The sequence below is a fragment of the Camelus dromedarius genome, chromosome 16 (assembly GCF_036321535.1).
Source record: "Camelus dromedarius isolate mCamDro1 chromosome 16, mCamDro1.pat, whole genome shotgun sequence".
Classification (NCBI taxonomy): Eukaryota; Metazoa; Chordata; class Mammalia; order Artiodactyla; family Camelidae; genus Camelus; species Camelus dromedarius.
This window is the reverse complement of record NC_087451.1, coordinates 31,880,516-31,898,773: the sequence shown is the minus strand read 5'-3', so window position 1 is coordinate 31,898,773 and position 18,258 is coordinate 31,880,516. Positions and strand designations below refer to the sequence as shown.

Below are 18,258 nucleotides of genomic sequence, written 5' to 3'. Positions count from 1 at the left end.
GTTGACCCTCCCTCTCTGTGGCGACTGTGGCCGCCTCCCTGCCCACTCCATCAGTCCTCACACAGCAGGGCTCCCGCTCCCCGTGGCTCTGCTTTGCAGGTGCCCTGCAGAGCCCACTCCTGTGCTTCCAAACAGAGCCTTTGAGGCTCACTTCCCCCACCCCTGGGAAGCCCAGGACTTAGCCTGGAAACACTGTTCCCTGCAGTCCCTCTGACTTGTCCTTTTTCTGGACTGGTCCCTTCACTGAGGACGGGAGGCGGGAACCTGTTCTGGTTTTCCTGACTAAAGAAACTGAAAGTTACTCATTCTGCTTGTCTCCTGAGGAAGGCTTGGGTAGGAGCGTGACCACACTGAGCGGCCCAGACCCTGAGCAGGATTTACCCCTGAGTTTTCTGATGAATGGAGTTTGAGTTTTCTCAAAACCTTAAGTTTGCTCTGTAGAAAATGGCAGTGAAGGGGTGGACCAGTTGGCTTTGCAGGCAGAGGGAACAGAGCACAGCCTTGCCAGGAAGCCAGTGGGCTTCCCGGAGTGGGTGACCCATGGGGGCGGCTGTGGCCTGGATCCTCTGCCCCGCTGTCCCGGCTGTTTACTACCAAGGAGCTGGGGTCAGAGAGCCGCCTCCCCGGAGCCCAGCGAGGCCGTGCCCTCCGCTCGTCAGGCGGTGGAATGTGTGTGGGCTTCGGCCGGCTCAGCCCAACTTCTTCCACAACCAGCTCTCACTTTTTCTCTGTCACTTTTTGAAAACAGCTCTATTGAGGTATAACTTACATAGAGTAAGATTTGCCAGTTTTAAGTGTGCCATTTGATGGGTGTGGACAGATACGTAGTCGTGTTAATCCCCACCACAGTTGCTACATAGAACTTTTCCATCACTCTAAAGTGTGCCCTTGGACCCCTCCCCTTGCAGGCAGTTCCTCCCTCAGCCGCAGGCGAGCAGTGATGTCCTTTCTTCACTAGAGTTTGGCCTGTTTTAGAATTTCTTATAAATCAGAATTTCTCAGCCTTGGCACTATTGAAATTTTAGGCTGGATAATTCTTTGTTGTTGGGGCCTGGCCCATGCATTGTAAAATGTTTTAGTAGCATTCTTGGTTTCTGCCCCTTCGATGCCAGCCAACACTCCCCTCCCCCTGCCAGATGTGACAATAAGAAATATATCTAGTTATCACCCAATGTTTTCTGAGGGGGCAAAATTGCCCCCGTTGGAGAACCATTGATACAAATGAAATCAGTCTTTTTTTTGTTTTGTCTCCTTTAACTTACCATAATGTTTTTGAGATCCATCCATGTTCTTGAACATATCCATAGTTGCTTTTTATTATTGTCAAATACTATTTCATTGTAGGGTTACACTGCAGTTTCTCAATCCACTTACCCACAAAGGACACAGGTGGAACTTTAAGCCTCATGGTTTTGATTACTCTTCCCGCTGCTCACGGAGGAGGTAACGGTTGGCCCGTGCAGTGTGGCCCCCGCTCAGGGCGCCATGGTTATCAGCCCCTCTGCCTGAACTCTGCTCCCTTCCGTTCAGGCCTCTGGTTGTAGGGACCGAGCGGTCCACTGGTGTGGGAAGCGTTTTCATACGTTTAATGGAGCACACGAAGGCGGAGAAGCTGGCTCAGGCCTCTCCAGCTCTGTAGTTGCTCGGCTGAGCTGAGTGCACGCCCTGTACAAACTTTCTGGGTGCCCGCAGGCAGGCCTGGGACCACGGCCCCAGGGTGGCATTCTAGTTGGGTTCTCCGTGTCTCTGGTGAGCTGGAGATGCTCCACTGCCTCCTGCTTGCGGCCCCACAGCACCCGCCGGGCATCCCTTCCCTCCCCGCCGTTACACAGGCCCAGCCTTCTGAGCTGCTTCTGTGCCGATTCACACCTGGCAGCCACGGTTACCGTCGTTGTTTTGTGACTTGGGCACGCACCCGGGGTGAATCACGCCAACACAGGATTCTCAGATTCTGAGTACGGATGCCCTCCTAGAACAGCCCCGGCAGACCCGGGGCAGTCACAGACACGGGCTGCTCCCACGTGCCTGGGTGCGTTTCTCAGCGTGTTTCCAGAAAGTGGTTTTGAATAGCCATGTATGTGGGTCTACTGTCTTGTACTCACGTCCATGCTGAGACTTAGGAGAGAGAATCACTGAAAGATTCTCCTGAAATCTGTGAGATGAACTTGAGTCTAGTTTCCTGACTGTCCCTTCATTTGCCAGTGACTCCCAAGGAACTCTCCAGTTCCTAGCCCGCGAGCTGGAGGGGGGAGGGCTCGCCCTCTCTGTCATACTATATACCATTTGAGCCTGAATGTGGTTGAGTTGCTGTGGCAACAGTGTCACACCCTATTTTTCCAAAAGGCTTTCCTGGCAAATGCCAAAGGGCATTCTTTGTCTCTCTGTCACGTGCACACATGCCTTCTCCACCCCAGGGAAGCCTCAGCCCTCGCTTCGTGCCCAAAGCCTGCCTGAGCCCCCCTTGCTTTTGTTGCTGATTGTTACGAAATACGAGGACCAGCATACCCCAGCTAATTCCACTCTCAGCTGGCCTCTGCCGCCTGCTTGAGCCTTGGACTTAGAACTCCTGCCTCTCCCAGGTCTGTGAGGAAGGAGGAAGTCAGCATGAGCTTGAACTCCAGCCAGACCTGGGTGTCACCCTTGCTTCAGGAGGCAGGAGACAGAAGGAAGGTGCTGGCAAAGAGCAACATGTAGTGCCATGCTTGCACTGGTGTTTAGGATCCACAACAGGATATGTCACCCAGTTTCTGTCCTCTTGCCCTCACCTAAAAGGGCAGGTCTAGTGCTCTGTTCCTGGGGAACATCCGGTGAGAATCTTCCGACGGTGAGGGTCAGCACAGGTAGCTGTGTGAGGAGACTGGGCCCTGGGCCTGGGCCCCAGCCTCAGTATTTGCAGTATTTTGCAGTGTGTGCTGGCTTGTTTGGTAGCAGCTGAGACTAGCAAAGCTCTAAGCAGAAATCAGAGCACCTTGTCTGACAAAAAAACATTAACCTAGCCTCGGGAGAGAAGGGCAAGGCTGTGCTGGGCCGTCCCCGACAGTCAAGGCAGCCACTTGCAACTGAGAACGGGTCTCCTCGCCTGGGGCCTGGCACCCAGTAAGTACTTGCAGGGTGTCGTGGATGCCGGATTATTCATTCTTTGCCTTCATCCTGCCCCACCCCACTCCGCCTTCTATTTGCTCATTGTATGGCCCTTTTCATGAGAGAATGTTTTTAAAAGCACAGACAGAATCTTACAACAAACAGTGCATTGTCTGGGTGATCCAGAGCACAACTCTACAGTCCCCGGGGTGGCCAGAGGCAGCAGGGAGGGGAGGGGAGAGAGAGCCAGAAGCTTGGGTGGGCAGGGGCAAACCTCTGAGTGAGTTGTCCCCTGGGAGTTGTGGTTCTGCACATCGGAATCAGACCTTTTGTTCCCAGGAATGAAGTGGTTGATTGGCTTATTTTTAAAGGGCCCTAAGCCAATAATCAACAGGTAGTTTTGCAAATGTCATTTATACACAAGGCAGTTTGAAAGCTTTGAGTCTCAAAGCCTAGGGAACCCTGAGCTTCTCCTGTAGCCTGAGTAGGACAGCCTGAGGTAAGAAGGATGGTGCCAGACTCTTAGTTTCCAGAATCCTGGGAGGGTGTTTCAGGGGCAGAGCCCGTGGGGGGCTGGAGCTGGCTCACGTGATGAGCCAGTTCAGTGACTGCAGATTGTTAGCTTGAAATTGGCGGGAGGATTTACAGCCCAGAAACGGGCAGACCGCTCCCCACCTCCCCGCTGGTTGGTAAACATTTCCCAGCACACCCCAGGACACAGCGTCTCCTCAGTGAACTGCTGCTGTGTGGCCAAACTGTGCCCTCTGCCTGAATTTCTCTTCCCCTGAGTTGACACCTGCTGGCTCCTTCTGGTCATTTGATCTCAGCTCAGATGCATCCTCTCAGAGAGCTACTCCACACACCCTGTTGTACTGTTGCAGAGCGTGTGTCCCTTTCTGAAAACACTTTGTGTGTGGTTTTTGGTTTCTGTACTGTCCATGCCTGTCCTTCACCCTCACTGTCCCTCCTACCTACAGAATTCTTCTCTGTTCTCTCAACAGCCTCCTTTTCTGAAAGAGTCCGGAACATGTCACCCGATGAAATCAAGATCCCGCCGGAGCCCCCTGGCAGGTGTTCAAATCACTTACAAGTAAGCGCAGGGCACAGCTGCTAAGGCCCATGTAGACAGGAATCCAGGGGCAGGGGTCTGGTTTGGTCTGACTTTAAGAGGCTTCTGTAAATGAAACAATCCAGGTGGAAAGGAGCCTGCAGTCCTGGTGACCTCCCTGAGCCCGCTCTCGCGTCTGCTCTGGACCCACCACCACTGCCACTTGCGCTGGGGCCCCTAGCTTGCCCTCTGTAAGGTCCTGAACCTCGGCAGATAAAACAGCAGACCTTTTCTGGGCAACCTTGAGCCAGTGGGACAGTCTCAGTGGAACTTTGCTAAGAAACTAAGGGATCTTCAGAACGTAAAATAAACAGATTACAGAAATGCAAACACACAAGCATTTATGCTCATAAAACTCCTATCCTCCTCTTATCCTCGAATTCCTAAAGTGCCAGGTCTCCAGCTTGTCTGACAAAACCTCATACAGACCTGCCCCGAGGAGATGGAACATTTAGTGCCGCCACTCCCTTGGGAGCAGGATTTACACCTCCTTTTGTGAAGCCCCTGTGATCTCGTCTCCTCGTCCCTCTGTGCCTTCCTCTGTGAATGAGACCTTGTGACTACAGGACAGACCCCCAAGGCTGCCCCATAGTGGCCCCCGTCCACCTGCTCTGCCTTTGATCCTGTAGGTTCTACCAGTGCCTCTGGCTACACCGCAGGCCCCTGGCACCACCCTAACGGATGGATGACTAATGGGTCCTAGGGCTGTGGAACGGGGCGATCTGGGCGGGGCCGGAGGTTCCTCTCTTCCTGGAAGTCTCTTCTCTTTGCTGAGTTGTCCCCCCCACCACCACCTACCCCCTGCCTCCCAGCATAGCATCACCTCCATCAGCTTTACACCAGGCAACAAGCCACAGGCTGTAAGGACAGTCCAGCAATCCTCCAGGCAGAGACATCCAGCTGGCCCAGCCTTCAAGTTCCGAATCTCTACTTTTTAGATCCTCCTAATGGTAGAAACCATGACATTGAGCAAACATGTTAGTTCACCTGAGATAGGAGAACCTGTCTGATGGTCCGGGAGACACAGAAAAGTCGTCTATAAAATACAGACCTGTTTCTGTCTGCCGAGCCTTCTGTGCAGGCCTCCCCTCGTTACCTATGAAGAGGTTAACATTGAGGCGTGTCGCTCCCGGCTTCTCTCTTCCCTGTAAATGTGTTACTGACCTCTCTCTGCAATTTGTGCTTCCTCTGGCCAGTCTTGCCTTCTGGTAGAGGGGATGGGTCATCTCTCCGGATGTTCCCAAAGGTCCTCCCTCACTCAGGACCTCCCACCCTGCCCACCTCCTCCTGCAAGTGAAGCCTGAAATGTTTTCCTTTTGGAGTGTCTGTGTTTAGCTGCCACTAGTGGGGGTGGCGGCCGGGATACCTTGCCCTGGGCCAGCGTGTGCCTTCCTGGGTAAGACTGCTCCTTCTTAGAGGTGGCTCTGCCCTGAGACTTGGGTTTCCGGGCCCCTTCACGCACCAGGCCACCCTGATGCCATCTGTTGCAGACATCATCTCTTGGCACTGGCCTGGATCCCTGCTGGGTGCTTCTCCTGTTTCCCATTGAAAGCCAGGGCAGGGGCCTGGAGAGGAGTTTTGATGAGAAATGAGCCCTTGTCCCCTGGTGGTGCCTCTTGATAAAGTGGTGAGGACCAGCCACCTGTGAGCCTCCCAGCAGAGGACACCCTGGAAGACTTGTGAAACCAGGTTCCAAAACCTCTATTCCTGCCTTCCTCTGAAAGGACATCACCTTCCCAGGTCTCCTGCTAGAAATTAACCCTGTGTTAAAATTTAAAACCAGCATTCAAAATAATAAGGTCCTTCTATAGCACAGGGAACTACTTTCAGGATCTTGTAATAACCTGTAATGAAAAGGAATGTATATAACTTAATCACTACTTGTACACCAGAAACTAACAGAACACTGTAAATCAACTATATTTCAATAAAAATTAAAAATAAAGCCAGCATGCAGACTCTGCCCATCAACACTAATACCTGAAACTTCTCTTCAGATGATTCAGGAACTGATTAGCCCAGTGGGGACTTGTTCCATGTCTTCTCCGTGGGTTCACTGCCTTGACCTTATCACTCCCTCTACTGACCACCCAGAGCGGATCAGGAGAAAGCCAAAGAAAAGCAGACTGGTCTCCATCTGTCTTACCCGTGCTTAGAGCTGGTCAGAGGCTGGCAGAGGAAGACCATGTGGCCAGAGCAGGGCTTCTCGTGGCTCTGTGGCTCTCCTCTGTCCACGTATCCACACCGCATGTGTGACCACAGACTGGGATCATGAGGGAGTGGGGTTCTGTCATAAGCATCCTTCTGTTAATCTTCCATAGGACAAGATCCAGAAGCTTTATGAGCGGAAGATAAAGGAGGGAATGGATATGAACTATATTATCCAAAGGAAGAAGGAATTTCGGAACCCCAGGTGAATTTCCCATGAGCCTGCAGGGTCGGCTGGGGACCGGTATGCCCCCATGGAGGTGGCAGGGAGAGGCTCAGCTCAGATCCCACCTGAGCCCACAGGGGCCATCACCCAGACCACATTAACCTCGCTGAGGTTTACTGTTGAAAATCCAGACTGAACACATTAAGCAGTACGTGGAGCAGAAACAGAGACCTGGTCTGGAGTAGGGGGCCCGGCCGGGGTCTCATTTCTATGCTGCTCCTAAAGACGCTACCTCTCGAGGCCTCCATCTCCTCAGCTGCACCATGAGGGGGTTGGACTAGACCATCACCCCAGGTTCTTCCTCTCCCTCTAAAAAGTCATTGATTCTGCATGCAGGGGAGAGGGTTTAGAAACAGCTCTGTCTTGGCCTCCCTCTGTCCAGTGCTCAAGTAAGTGGCACACTCAGGAAAGAGCCCAGTGTGTTGATGGGATGACCTGTCCTGGCCCTTGTGGGCCTGGGTATGGTGGCCTTGATCCAGCCACACAGACTGAAGGTCAGGTGTCCTGATAAGACCAAAAAAATGCAGCCCTCCTCTCAACACGATCCTTGTCCTGGCCCCTTGCTAACAGCCCATCTCCCTGTGAGGGTGGAGGGTGGAGTGCGAGAAGTGACTTCTAATGTCAGGCCAGTGGACATTTCCCCTCCCGTTGGGAAGCTTAGAATGATTCAGCTGGGTTTAAAGGCTTCACCTGAGCCCAGGTGCTGAATGGTTCTGATCTCTTGAAATCTGGTGACTCGGGCCTGCTCAGCACCTTGTGGTTTTCTTCTTTCAGCATCTATGAGAAGCTGATCCAGTTTTGTGCAATTGATGAGCTCGGCACCAACTACCCAAAGGTATTCCCTCCTGCAGGGGATGAGGGTGAGGGAGGATACCCAAGGCCTTGAGCTCACCCTGCTGGATTCAGCCCGGAGCCACTGAAGGGACAAGGTGGCAGCACTGTTGGCTGAAGAGGACAGTCCCCTTCGCTCTTGTTCGAGCCCCGGGGCCTCTGCTTGGTTAGAGTCTGAGTGTGAACTCACTATGCCCATGGACTAGCCCTTGGGCAAATGCATCACTGCCCTCAATCCTAAGAAGGATTGGCTGGAGATCAGGGGTAACAGCTGAGCCCCTCTGCCTTTGAAGGCAGGAGGACCCATAGATAGACGCGGGGAGGCACTTGGGTTTCTAAGTCATTTGTCATCTGATGGCCCTTACTGCAGCTTTAACCCTTTCTTTTTCAGGATATGTTTGACCCCCACGGCTGGTCTGAGGACTCCTACTATGAGGCATTAGGTGGGTAGCCATCCATCTACTTACCTACCCATCTGTCCATCTGTCTGTCTGCCCATCCAGTCACTCAGTCAGTCATCAGGCAACACATATTTCAGGGTCTTCTCCGTGTCTGGCCACATCTGAGGAGCTGGGTTTACAGCCTTGAGCAATCCAGACCCCATCCCTGACTTAGGAGGCTTATAACAGCCGCAGAGAAGACAGGATGACAGGAGTGATTCCAACGGTGACAAGCGCTGGGGCGATGGCGTTGCAGGGCCGAGGGGGTGGGGCAGCCTCCCCGAGGAAACTGTGTCCACGCCGAGCTTTGAAGGCGCGAGGGGCTGGCCACGCAGGCGTATACGGTGGCCAGGCGGCTGGCGGCCAGCGAGACTGTAGTACTTTCTGAAGGGGCCCATCTGGGAAAACTGGGAGCAATTTCAAAGTGCCCAAGCCCTCAGATGCCAGATCTCAGATCCGGCCTGTAGGTGTGTTTTGTTTGGCCTACACAAGCTTTGTCTTGCTTTAATTTGAATTCCTTGCCAACGTTTTATTTAAAAATCGCTGATTCCGGCTGCTCTGGGTCGCTGGGAAGGTATTCTCGCTGGGCCGGCGTTCCCACGTGGCAGCAGCTGGCTGAGGCTCGGGAGCAGCTGGCCCCTCTGAAGGGGTGCGCAGCCCCAGCCTGGGGCCTTTGCGCTTGAGGCCCTGCTTCATGCTGGCCAAGAGCTGGCACAGGGTTTTGCCCATCACAGAAGGACACTGAGCCCACACGGGCCTGCCGGCTACTCAAGTGCATCAAATGAGAACGCGGGGCAAGTGGAAAGTGCTGGACTAGGGTCCCTCGGCTTAAACCATCTCCTCGTGTGGGGCTGCTCCCGGGCTGTTTGTGTAATGCTTCTCTTGTCTTCCTAGCCAAAGCCCAGAAGATTGAAATGGACAAATTGGAAAAGGCCAAAAAGGAGCGAACCAAAGTAAGTGATGGACGAACGTCCTGATGAAAAGGCAGGTGTTTGGAGCGCAGGGGTCCTGCTGGCTGAGCCCAGGGGCCTTCCAGGCTGCTCTCCCCCCCACCAGTATGCTGCCTGAGGATGCTCTGGGCAGCCTTAGGTGTGCCCTGTGCTGGATTTAAGCCTCCTTAAATCAGCTTGAAGGTGCTTCCCAGTTACCCCTGTTTGGTTCCTTGGGGTCTTGTACTTGCTGCATTATGTCCTCTCCCCTCCCCCTTGCAGCCACAGAGCCTCAGGGGCTTTCTCTCTGGGGTCATCAGTGCCCTCCTTGGCCTGAATGGAGGCAAGTACTTCCTTCCCAGAGCACTCTGGTCTGTGCCTTTCTTGGGCTCCAGAGCTGATCTCAGCAGCCCGACTCAGCGCTTCCCTGTAAGTCCCACGCCTGATGGCCAGGTGACCCCTCATTTTAGGACCCTGAGCACGATTCTTCCCAAGCAGTGTGGTCTGGGTCCTTCGGGGAACAGAAATTTGGCTGTGAGACATTGTCCTGGGAACTGTGCCCTTTCCAACCAGAGTCTCTGAGAGAGAAAGTGGACCTCAGAACACCAGCTCTTCCCACCTGTGGTTTGGCCTGACCCTTCCACAGCAGTTGTGGCCTCTGGGATGTTCCCTCCATCCCCCGGGCAGAGGGGCTGTGGGGCAGCCCTTGGGGACCTGGTTCCAGGGGTGATCAGGTTTCCACAGTCATGACCCTTGGTTGAATTTCCCTTCTGTCTCTTTCCTTCTTCTTTCCAAACCTCAGGCTCATTGCAGGGATGTGTCTGCAGCACCTGAGACCAGAGCCATCCTTCCCTCAGCGTATGAGGGCGAGGGGGCTGGGCACATGGTGGGACAGCAGGCAGGGGTGCCCAAGCACATGCAGAGACATGGTGATGCCGGGAGGGGTCCAACGTCTGTTTGGGAAGCTCTCTTCAGAGGAGTAAAAATCCCCTTGGGGCGCCGCTCTGTCACCTCTCCTGCTAGACGGTCTCAGCAGAGCTGGTTCTCAGTGCCTTCTCTGTGTGGTACCAGACTCCCGCCCCCCGGGAGCAGACGGCTGGCAGAGGATGTGGATGAACAGTTTTGCTCAGGTCTTAACGCTCATCTCTCTCACCTTCCAGATTGAGTTTGTGACAGGCACCAAGAAGGGCACCACGACCAACGCCACGGCCACCACCACCACCACAGCCAGCACAGCTGTTGCAGGTAGAGGCTCTGCCTCCCAGCCACACTGCAGATGCAGCAAGGGTTTCCCTGCCTCATTTTGGGGAACAGACACCATGAGGATCTGGGCCTGGACCCAGCCTTGCTGTGCTTTTCTCTGAGCCCAGAGGTTTTGAGCCTGCTTTGGGGCTGGGGTGGGGTCCCCAGTTCACTGGCTGCCCCTTGGCTTTCTGGGGCAAAGGCCCCGGCAGTTTCTGTCCCCTCAGCTCTGACCACTGGAAAGGGAGTGTTGCTTTTTGGCTGGTGTTGGTCCTGACTTCTCTCTTGCTTTGTGCCCAGATGCCCAGAAGAGAAAGAGCAAGTGGGACTCAGCTATCCCGGTGACCACGATAGCCCAGCCCACCATCCTCACCACCACGGCGACGCTGCCAGCTGTGGTCACAGTGACCACCAGTGCCAGTGGCTCCAAGACCACCGTTATCTCTGCCGTGGGCACCATTGTGAAGAAGGCCAAGCAGTGACCTGAGGGACCAGCTTGGGGTGGCTCGGACATTTTCCCTTCTGTTGGGAGGAGCCACTCTGGGACTTGACAGGACTGTGCAGCCCGGTGACCAGTGCCCACTGGGAGGTGCCGCTTTGTATATTTCAGGACTGGGACCTGCTCCCTCGATGCCACCCCATGAGGAGTCCCCATGTGGCATTCCAGCCGGAAGAGACATTGCTGCGGAGGAGTGGGGCACTGTGGACCGCGACCCACACCCCATAGTCTCTGCCTCCGTATTAAAAGCACCGTGTCCTCACATCTCGGCATCTCAGATGCACTGACCTCTTCTACTGTCCATTTTCAGGCAAATGTGAAAGCTCAAATGTCCTCCCCATCTTCTCAGTTGGGATTATCACCTCAGGGTTGACAGCAGGGTGACCAAAGCCTGTGGCACTGCTCAGAGAGGGTGGCCCGAGTTGGGGAGACCCGATGTTCCCACTGTCTGCTACCAAGGGCCTGAAAGCCAGCCAGTTCTCAGGCAGGAGCTGAGGCCTCTACCTTCTTCGGGGCAGCTGAGCCCTCCTCAGACCACTTCTTGGACACACCCTGACTTTCGAAGTCCACCAGTTACCAGAAGGGCCGGGGTTGGTCCCCGACCCTCGCAGGGAGGGGTCGCGGTATTGGTGCCTGGTGAGCGTGGCCAGTGGGCTCCCCGGGGGTCAGGGGAGCTGAATCACCTCCTGCCCGGCGGGCAGCCGCTCATTGTTTACGTGAAACCGGGCTCCTGGGAGGATCCTGCCCCGCCCTTCCTGTGCCTGTTATCTCTGCCCCGCAGCAGCCCCTGGGCATCGCCACTGGCCTCCGGGCTCCTCTCTGGGGCCAAAACAGATTTCCCAGCCCCTGCCAGCCCTCTAGTCCGAGTCCGGAGGGAACTGGTTTGCCTTTCCTGCAATCTGGCAGCTCTCCCGTCCAGCGGAAGGGCTGCGTGTCACAGAAGGAAGCCGGGCTGTGAAGAGCTGTCTTGCTTCCCTGGGGTGGCGGGGGTTAGAAAGGTGTCCTGAGATGGCGCCTGATACTGTTGTGTGACCAGAGGGGCGCGAAGACCCTGCAGCCCCCAAAATAACAAGCGAGTTGCACTTCCCCTCCCCCCCAAACACACTTGGCACCAGAGGCGGTCAGTTCCCCCCTCCCCTCCTCTGAGGAGACTGCCCCCTGGGGGAGAGGAGCCGCTGCCCCCTCAGTCCCGAGATGATCTCTGAAGGGGCTTCCTGCCCTGCAGCCTCCAACAGGGGCCCCTCTCCTTCCATTAGGGCGCCGTGGAGCCCACGGGAGGGCAGTGGGGACGGAGTCAGCGCCTCTGCCCTGGGTCCCCGTTTAAAACAAGTTGTGTTTTAGTTTTGTGTGTGTGTGTGTGTGTGTGTCTTGGGCCCTCACCTCTGTAAGCCTCCTGTCAAATCATGGTAATAAAGCTTCTTAAGGTGTTTGTGAGGAATCAATGAGACGATGTATGTGAAAGTTTTATAAACCATAAAGTACTCTACCGGTGCTTGTTGCCCAATCCAATTCCTTCCTGTTTTAGACCAAGATAGAAGCAAACTCTGGGGATGATAAAACTGGCCAGGGTCATGGCCTTTTACTGTCCTGCAGGCAGCCTCCAGCCCCACCGTTGAGCTGTCCAGTTGGGCAGCTATTGGAATGGCTCCTCCCCCTGCAGGGCCGCAGCTGCAGGGCCCTGGGGAATGAACACGACCTGTGACTTGGGCAGCCTCCAGTGGGCCGAGCTGTTCCACTCCTTATGAGGGGGGTGAAGGGCTTTAATCCCCTTGAATTTTAGTTTACTGTCCTATTGTAAAATGGGACTAGTGCCTGCCCACCTTAGTCCCACTGAGGGTGCCACAGGGGCGGGTTATCCGCTTTTCTCTGTGGAGACTGGATGTCCCAGGCACTTGGACCCAAAATGCTTTGTCCCTGCTCACAAACAGGCTGTCCAAGCTGAACTCTACTCCCACCCACCCACACACTACTTACCCCTTCCCATGGTCCTAGTCTTGAATGATGACATCGTGATTGTCCAGGGCCCACAGCTGCGTACCTGGAACCCTGTGCTCTCCCCCACATCTGACAGGTCACTTCAGAAACCCCTCCCCTGTCGCTGTTATTACTACTCATTTCACAGATGGCTCTGGCCTCATCTGCTGGCTTTCTCAGTCTCCCACTCCCATCCAAGCTCCAATCGGGCTGGCATCTTCCTACACCCAGCTCTTGCCACATTATGTGGTATCCCGCTGTCCAAAGGAGAGTCGACCTCAGCCTGCCATGCAAGGCTGCCAGCATCTTCATCACCTCTCAGCCTCCCACTCCCGCCGCTGTCCCCGCCCACGCCCCCTATGCTGCTTCACTCCCATCCATTTTCTCACCTTTGCTCTTTTATCACTCCCCACCTCCAGGCACACCCATACCTTCAAGATGCAGCTCAGATTTTCTTCATCCCTTCCCAACTCCCCTGGGCATTAGCTGCTCCTTTCTCAGTGCTCCCACTCTCTTGCATCTCTGATAACACTACTGCCTTGCAACCTCTGTCCACGTGTAGGCGGGCTGAGTGAGACTATGCTTGTCTCCCGGTTCTTGTGAGAGGAGAGGGCACCAACAACACTGCATCCCAAGTGCCTGGCATGAGATGAGTGCCCAGGTGATTGGAGGGATGGAAGGGACGTGGTCCCCGCCCTCCTGGTCATCAGACTGGAGACTCCCAACCCCTGTGCCAACCTCACGGCATCCCACCGTACGCTGATGTACACGTGCTGGCAGCCGTGAAGGCTCAGTGATGGGTACTCTAATTTTATATATGTTTAAAATCTCTTGTCACAAAAATGTAAAGGGCCGTTGAGTCATAAAAAGGAATGAGGAAGACCTCTGTGGACAGATTTGGAGTGATCTTCAGGGGAGATAAAATGAAAACGGCAAGTTGCATAGACTATGCTTTTCTATAAAAAAGGGAGGAAACAAAACAAAAAATAATAAAGGAAAGATATACGAGCATAAAATAAAATTAAGAAAGATCTTTCATGTTAAATTTGAATTGGAAATATCAATATGAACTCACGATTAAAAAAAAAAAGTCCTAGCTATATGCTTTGGAAGGACCCGGAAGCAATGGCTCCCAGTAGCAATGAGCACACGTAGCGCCCAGATCTCCATCCCCAATACCATTCCCGGTAAAAGGAACCAGGGTTCTCCGGAGAGACACAGCTGATCCAGAAATCGAAGCGGGACTGGGCCAGTTTGTTCCAGAAAGCATTGAGGACTACCACCTACCACGAGTGTTGCAAAGGTCAAAGGAGCCAGTCTGAAGGGATCTCCCGCTGACCAATTACTGTGAAAAAGGAAAATACTGCTTCCTGGTCACTGCGACTCACGACACTCATAAAACGTTTCTGACAGCAAATGTGCGTGCTTCCCACACGAAGAACTTCTGACACCAACTGCCTATGTTGGCAGTTAGCACAGACCCCACAGGTGAAGGGCTTAGTCCCACAAGACTGCCCCCTACTCAGAGGCCAGCTGCGAGTCCGGGCCTTCCCTACTTCTAATCAACTGGCCATAAGTTGGGGTTCCAATGACCCCCTCCTTGGGCTCGATAATTGGCTAGCACGGTCCACAGAACTCAGGAAAACAGTTTGCTTACAAGATTACTGGTTTATTATAAAAGGATACAACTCAGGAACAGCCAGAAGGAAGAGCTGCACAGGGTACAGGATGGGATAAGGGGTGCGGGGCTCCCGAGCTCTCTCTGGGCACGCACCCTCCCAGCACTCCATGCATTCAGCAATCCGGAAGGAATCTGAACCCACTTTGGTTAAGATTTTCATGTCGGCTTCGTTACCAGGCATGATTCTTAAATCACTGGCCATTGGTGCTGGAACTCAATCTCTAGCCCATCCCCCTTCTCTGGAGGTTGGCGGGGGTGATGTGGGGGTGGAGGAGTGTTGAGGCTGAAAGTTCCAGCTCTCCAATCACGTGACTGGTTCCCCTGACAACCAGTGCCCCCAACCTCAGTGGCCTTCCAAAAAGTCTTTTCATTAACATAAACTGGTGTGGTTGAAAGGGGCTTGTTATGAATAACAAAGACTCTCCTTTCACCTTTACTGCTCTGGAGCTGTTTGAAGAACCATGGACAAAGGCCAAATATGTATTTCTTTTATATATGTATATATATATTTCTTATTATATCACAACATCACAATTATTATCTTTGAATAAGTGAAAATCTATCATGCATAGTATTTGAAAAAAGGAAGGAAAAAATGTATTTGCCACCGTAAGAGCTGAATATATCAACTCTTTACTCTGAAATTCATAGTTAAAAGAATTAACTCCTGTACACTGTTGATGGGATTATAAAATGATGTAATTGCTATGGAAAACAGTATGGTGGGTCTCAAAAAAATTAAAAATAAGACTACCACGTGATCCATCAATCCCATTTTGCATTTATATCCAATAAAATTGAAATCAGGGTGTTGAAGATACTGTCGAACACCCGAGTTCATAGCAGCATTACTTACAATAACCAAGAGGAGGAAGCTACCCAATGCCCATCGAAAGATGAATGGATAACCAAAATGTGGTCTATATGTACAATGAAACTTTATTCAGCCTTAAAAAGAAAAGAAATCCTGCCATGTGTACAATGTAGACAAACCTTAAGGGGCATTGAGCTAAGTGAAATAAGCCAATCACAAAAAGACATATTGTATGACCCCGCTGTATATGAGGTATGTTAAGTAGTTAAATTCGTTGAGACAGAAAATAGAATGGCAGCTAACCAGGGGCTGGGGGAGGGGGAAATGAGGAGCTATTTAATGGGTCTAGAGTTTCAGTTTGCAAGATGAAAAAGTTCTGGAAATGTGTTGCCCAACCATGTGAATATACTTCACACTACTGAACTATACACTTTAAAATGATTTAGATGGTAATTTTTAGTTTTTACCACAATTCTAAAAAGAGTCTTTCCTAGATAAACAACAAGGACCTACTGTATAGCACAGGGAACTATATTCAATTTCTTATAATGAGCTGTAATGGAAAAGAAACTGAGAAAATACATATGCATCCATGTATATATATAACTGAATCGCTTTGCTGTACACCTGAAACAAACATTATAAATCGACTACACTTCAATAAAAAGTAAGAATTAAAAAAAGTCTTTTGGGTTGCTTTGTAATAATAGAAGTAATTTTTTAAAGTTCTGTAATTCAAAAAGAAAAAAAGCATTTACTCTGTATTTTGGAGGCACGTATTTCATCCCTAGTTGATGAAGGGAACTTTTTTTTTTTAATCAGAAGGATATCGTCTGTTAAATATAAAAATGGAAAATCACTATTCTTCAATCCCCAAAGAATAATTGATTCAAACAAGGTTCAACAATGGATGCTAAAACCGACCTGTGAAAGTTTGTTGGGAAACAGGCAGGGTGACAAAACACCATCACCCTCTCTAGATTACTTCTTAATCATAAAGTGAAAACCTATTTTTACAATGGAGAGAGATGGTGGTCACTCTTCAATTATCACTATTAGTGGGGCAGCTGACATCACGTTCACCCAATGAAACACGCACCACCTGTGACCATCCTTGCCAAAAACGTCTAAACTGAATCTAATCAGACTTTCAGACCCAACTTCCAGTTTATAGGAGGCTAAAAAGTCAAGTCTCATGATACCATGAGGAAGTAATCAGACAAATCCAGACAGTGGGATACATCCTGCAGGTCAACTGGCCTGTCTCTTTAAAAGGTCAATGTTTTTTTTTGCAGGGGAGAATGTTTTGGGGGTAAGAAAGATAAAACAATCCATGTAGCGGATTAGACGTGGATTAAACCCAAATTCAAAAGGGAATAATTATAACAGACATTTTGGGACAACTAAAATTTTAATATGGACAGAATGGTGGATACTAGGGCATTCTCATTCATTTTCTTAGGTGTGATGAAGTCATTGTGGTTACGTGGGGGACTGTTCTTGGGAGATGTTACAGGATGAAATGTCATGATATCTTCAACTGGAATTTAAAAAATATGTAAATACATAACAAATACATAAATAAAGCAAATACAGCAAAAAGTTAACTTGGGTCTAGGCAGTAAAAAATGCAGGTGATCTTTGTACTCTTCTTTCAATTTATTATTATTTTTTTAATAGAGGGACTGGGGATTGAACCCAGGACCTCCTGCATGCTAAGCATGAGCTCTACCACTGAGCAATACCTACACCCCACCGCCAACTTTTTTTTAAGAAAGTATGAAAGCATTTCATTAGCTGAGTGTTACATAACCTATTCTTCTTTAAATTTTTATTTTTATTGTAGTGTAGTTGATTTACAATGTTAGTTTCAGGTGTACAGCAAAGCAATTCAATTATACATATATATTTTTTTCAGCTTTTCTTTCATTATATATTATTGTAAGAAATTGAATATAGTTCCCTGTGTTATACAGTAGGTCCTTGTTGTTTATCTATTTTATAGTGTGTATCTGTTAATCCCAAACTCCTAATTTATCTCTCCCCCAACCTTTCCCCTTTGGTAACTATAGTTTGTTTTCTATCTATGTTCGTGAGCCTATTTTTGGTTTGTAAATAAGATTTGAACCTTTTTTTTAGACTCCACATATAAGTGATATTATATGAATCTGTCTTTCTCTGTCTGATTTACTTCACTTAGTATGATAATCTCTAGGTTCATCCATGTTGCTGTAAATGGCATTATTTCATTCTTTATTTATGACTCAGTAGTATTCCATTGTGTGTATATGTATCTATACATACCACATATTCTTTATGCAATCATTTGTCGATGAACATTTAGGTTGCTTCCATGTCTTGACTATTGTAAATAGTGTTGCTATGAACATTGGGGTGCATGTATCTTTTTGTATTAGAGTTCTCCAGGGATATTTACCTAGGAGTGGGATTGCTGGATCATAGGGTAAGTCTATTTTTAGTTTTTTGCGGAATCTTCATATTGTTTTCCATAATGGCTATTCCAAACTAGATTCCCACCAGCAGTGTAGGAAGGCTCCCTTTTCTCCACACTCTCTCCAGCATTTATCATTTGTGAACTTAATGATGGCCATTCTGACTGGTGTGAGGTGGGGTCTCCTTCTCTAGAAGGGTGTGTGAGCCCCTCACCTCCAGGGGGGTGCATATCGTCCCCTCCTCTAATGGATGGTGCAGTGGGCTGCTCCCTGAACTCGCATTTCCTGGGGTGGACTGGGCATCTGCTGGTGTAGCTCAGGTCCACACGGCACTTGTCCTGGCCAGGCACACTCTGCCTTGGGTGCCTCAGCCAAACTGGGGCTCCTGCCACAGAGCTCCCAAATCCAGCAGACAGCCTCTCTGAGCCCCTGGCCTGTGCAGAGATTTCAGATAACTGGGCAAGGTGGCCAAGTGGTGACTGGGGCTCACACAGTTGCAGTGAGTACTGGGTGTCACAGCTCTTCCACATCCTCACAGTCACTCTGAGAGCTGTTATTGCACAAGTCTATTTACAGGTGAGAGCGCTGAGGCTCAGGGAGGCGATGTGACAATCCCATTTGGGTCCACCACACATTTACTGAGCACCTGCTATGTGCCAGGCACTGTACTAGGGATAAAAAGATGAGCTACAGCATGTCTGTCCTCTGGGTTCACAGTCCACTGGGGAAGAGAGACGCCTAAACAGATTATTTCAAACCAGTGTGGCAAATG

At 50.9% G+C, this 18,258-nt stretch overlaps 1 protein-coding gene across 2 annotated transcripts in view; it reads left to right on the top strand.

The window, feature by feature from the left end:
- SAP30BP (SAP30 binding protein) overlaps nt 1-10,826 on the top strand; it is a 31,008-nt gene extending 20,182 nt beyond the window's left edge. For both annotated transcript variants that reach the window (XM_031469095.2, XM_010998404.3), the window contains 7 exons: nt 4,083-4,171; nt 6,511-6,602; nt 7,398-7,458; nt 7,846-7,897; nt 8,789-8,847; nt 9,984-10,068; nt 10,366-10,826. In XM_031469095.2, coding sequence (XP_031324955.1) covers nt 4,083-4,171; nt 6,511-6,602; nt 7,398-7,458; nt 7,846-7,897; nt 8,789-8,847; nt 9,984-10,068; nt 10,366-10,547 — 620 coding nt within the window. In that variant the 3' untranslated portion in view covers nt 10,548-10,826. The remainder of the gene's footprint in view (nt 1-4,082; nt 4,172-6,510; nt 6,603-7,397; nt 7,459-7,845; nt 7,898-8,788; nt 8,848-9,983; nt 10,069-10,365) is intronic.
- Nucleotides 10,827-18,258: the final 7,432 nt, after the last annotated feature.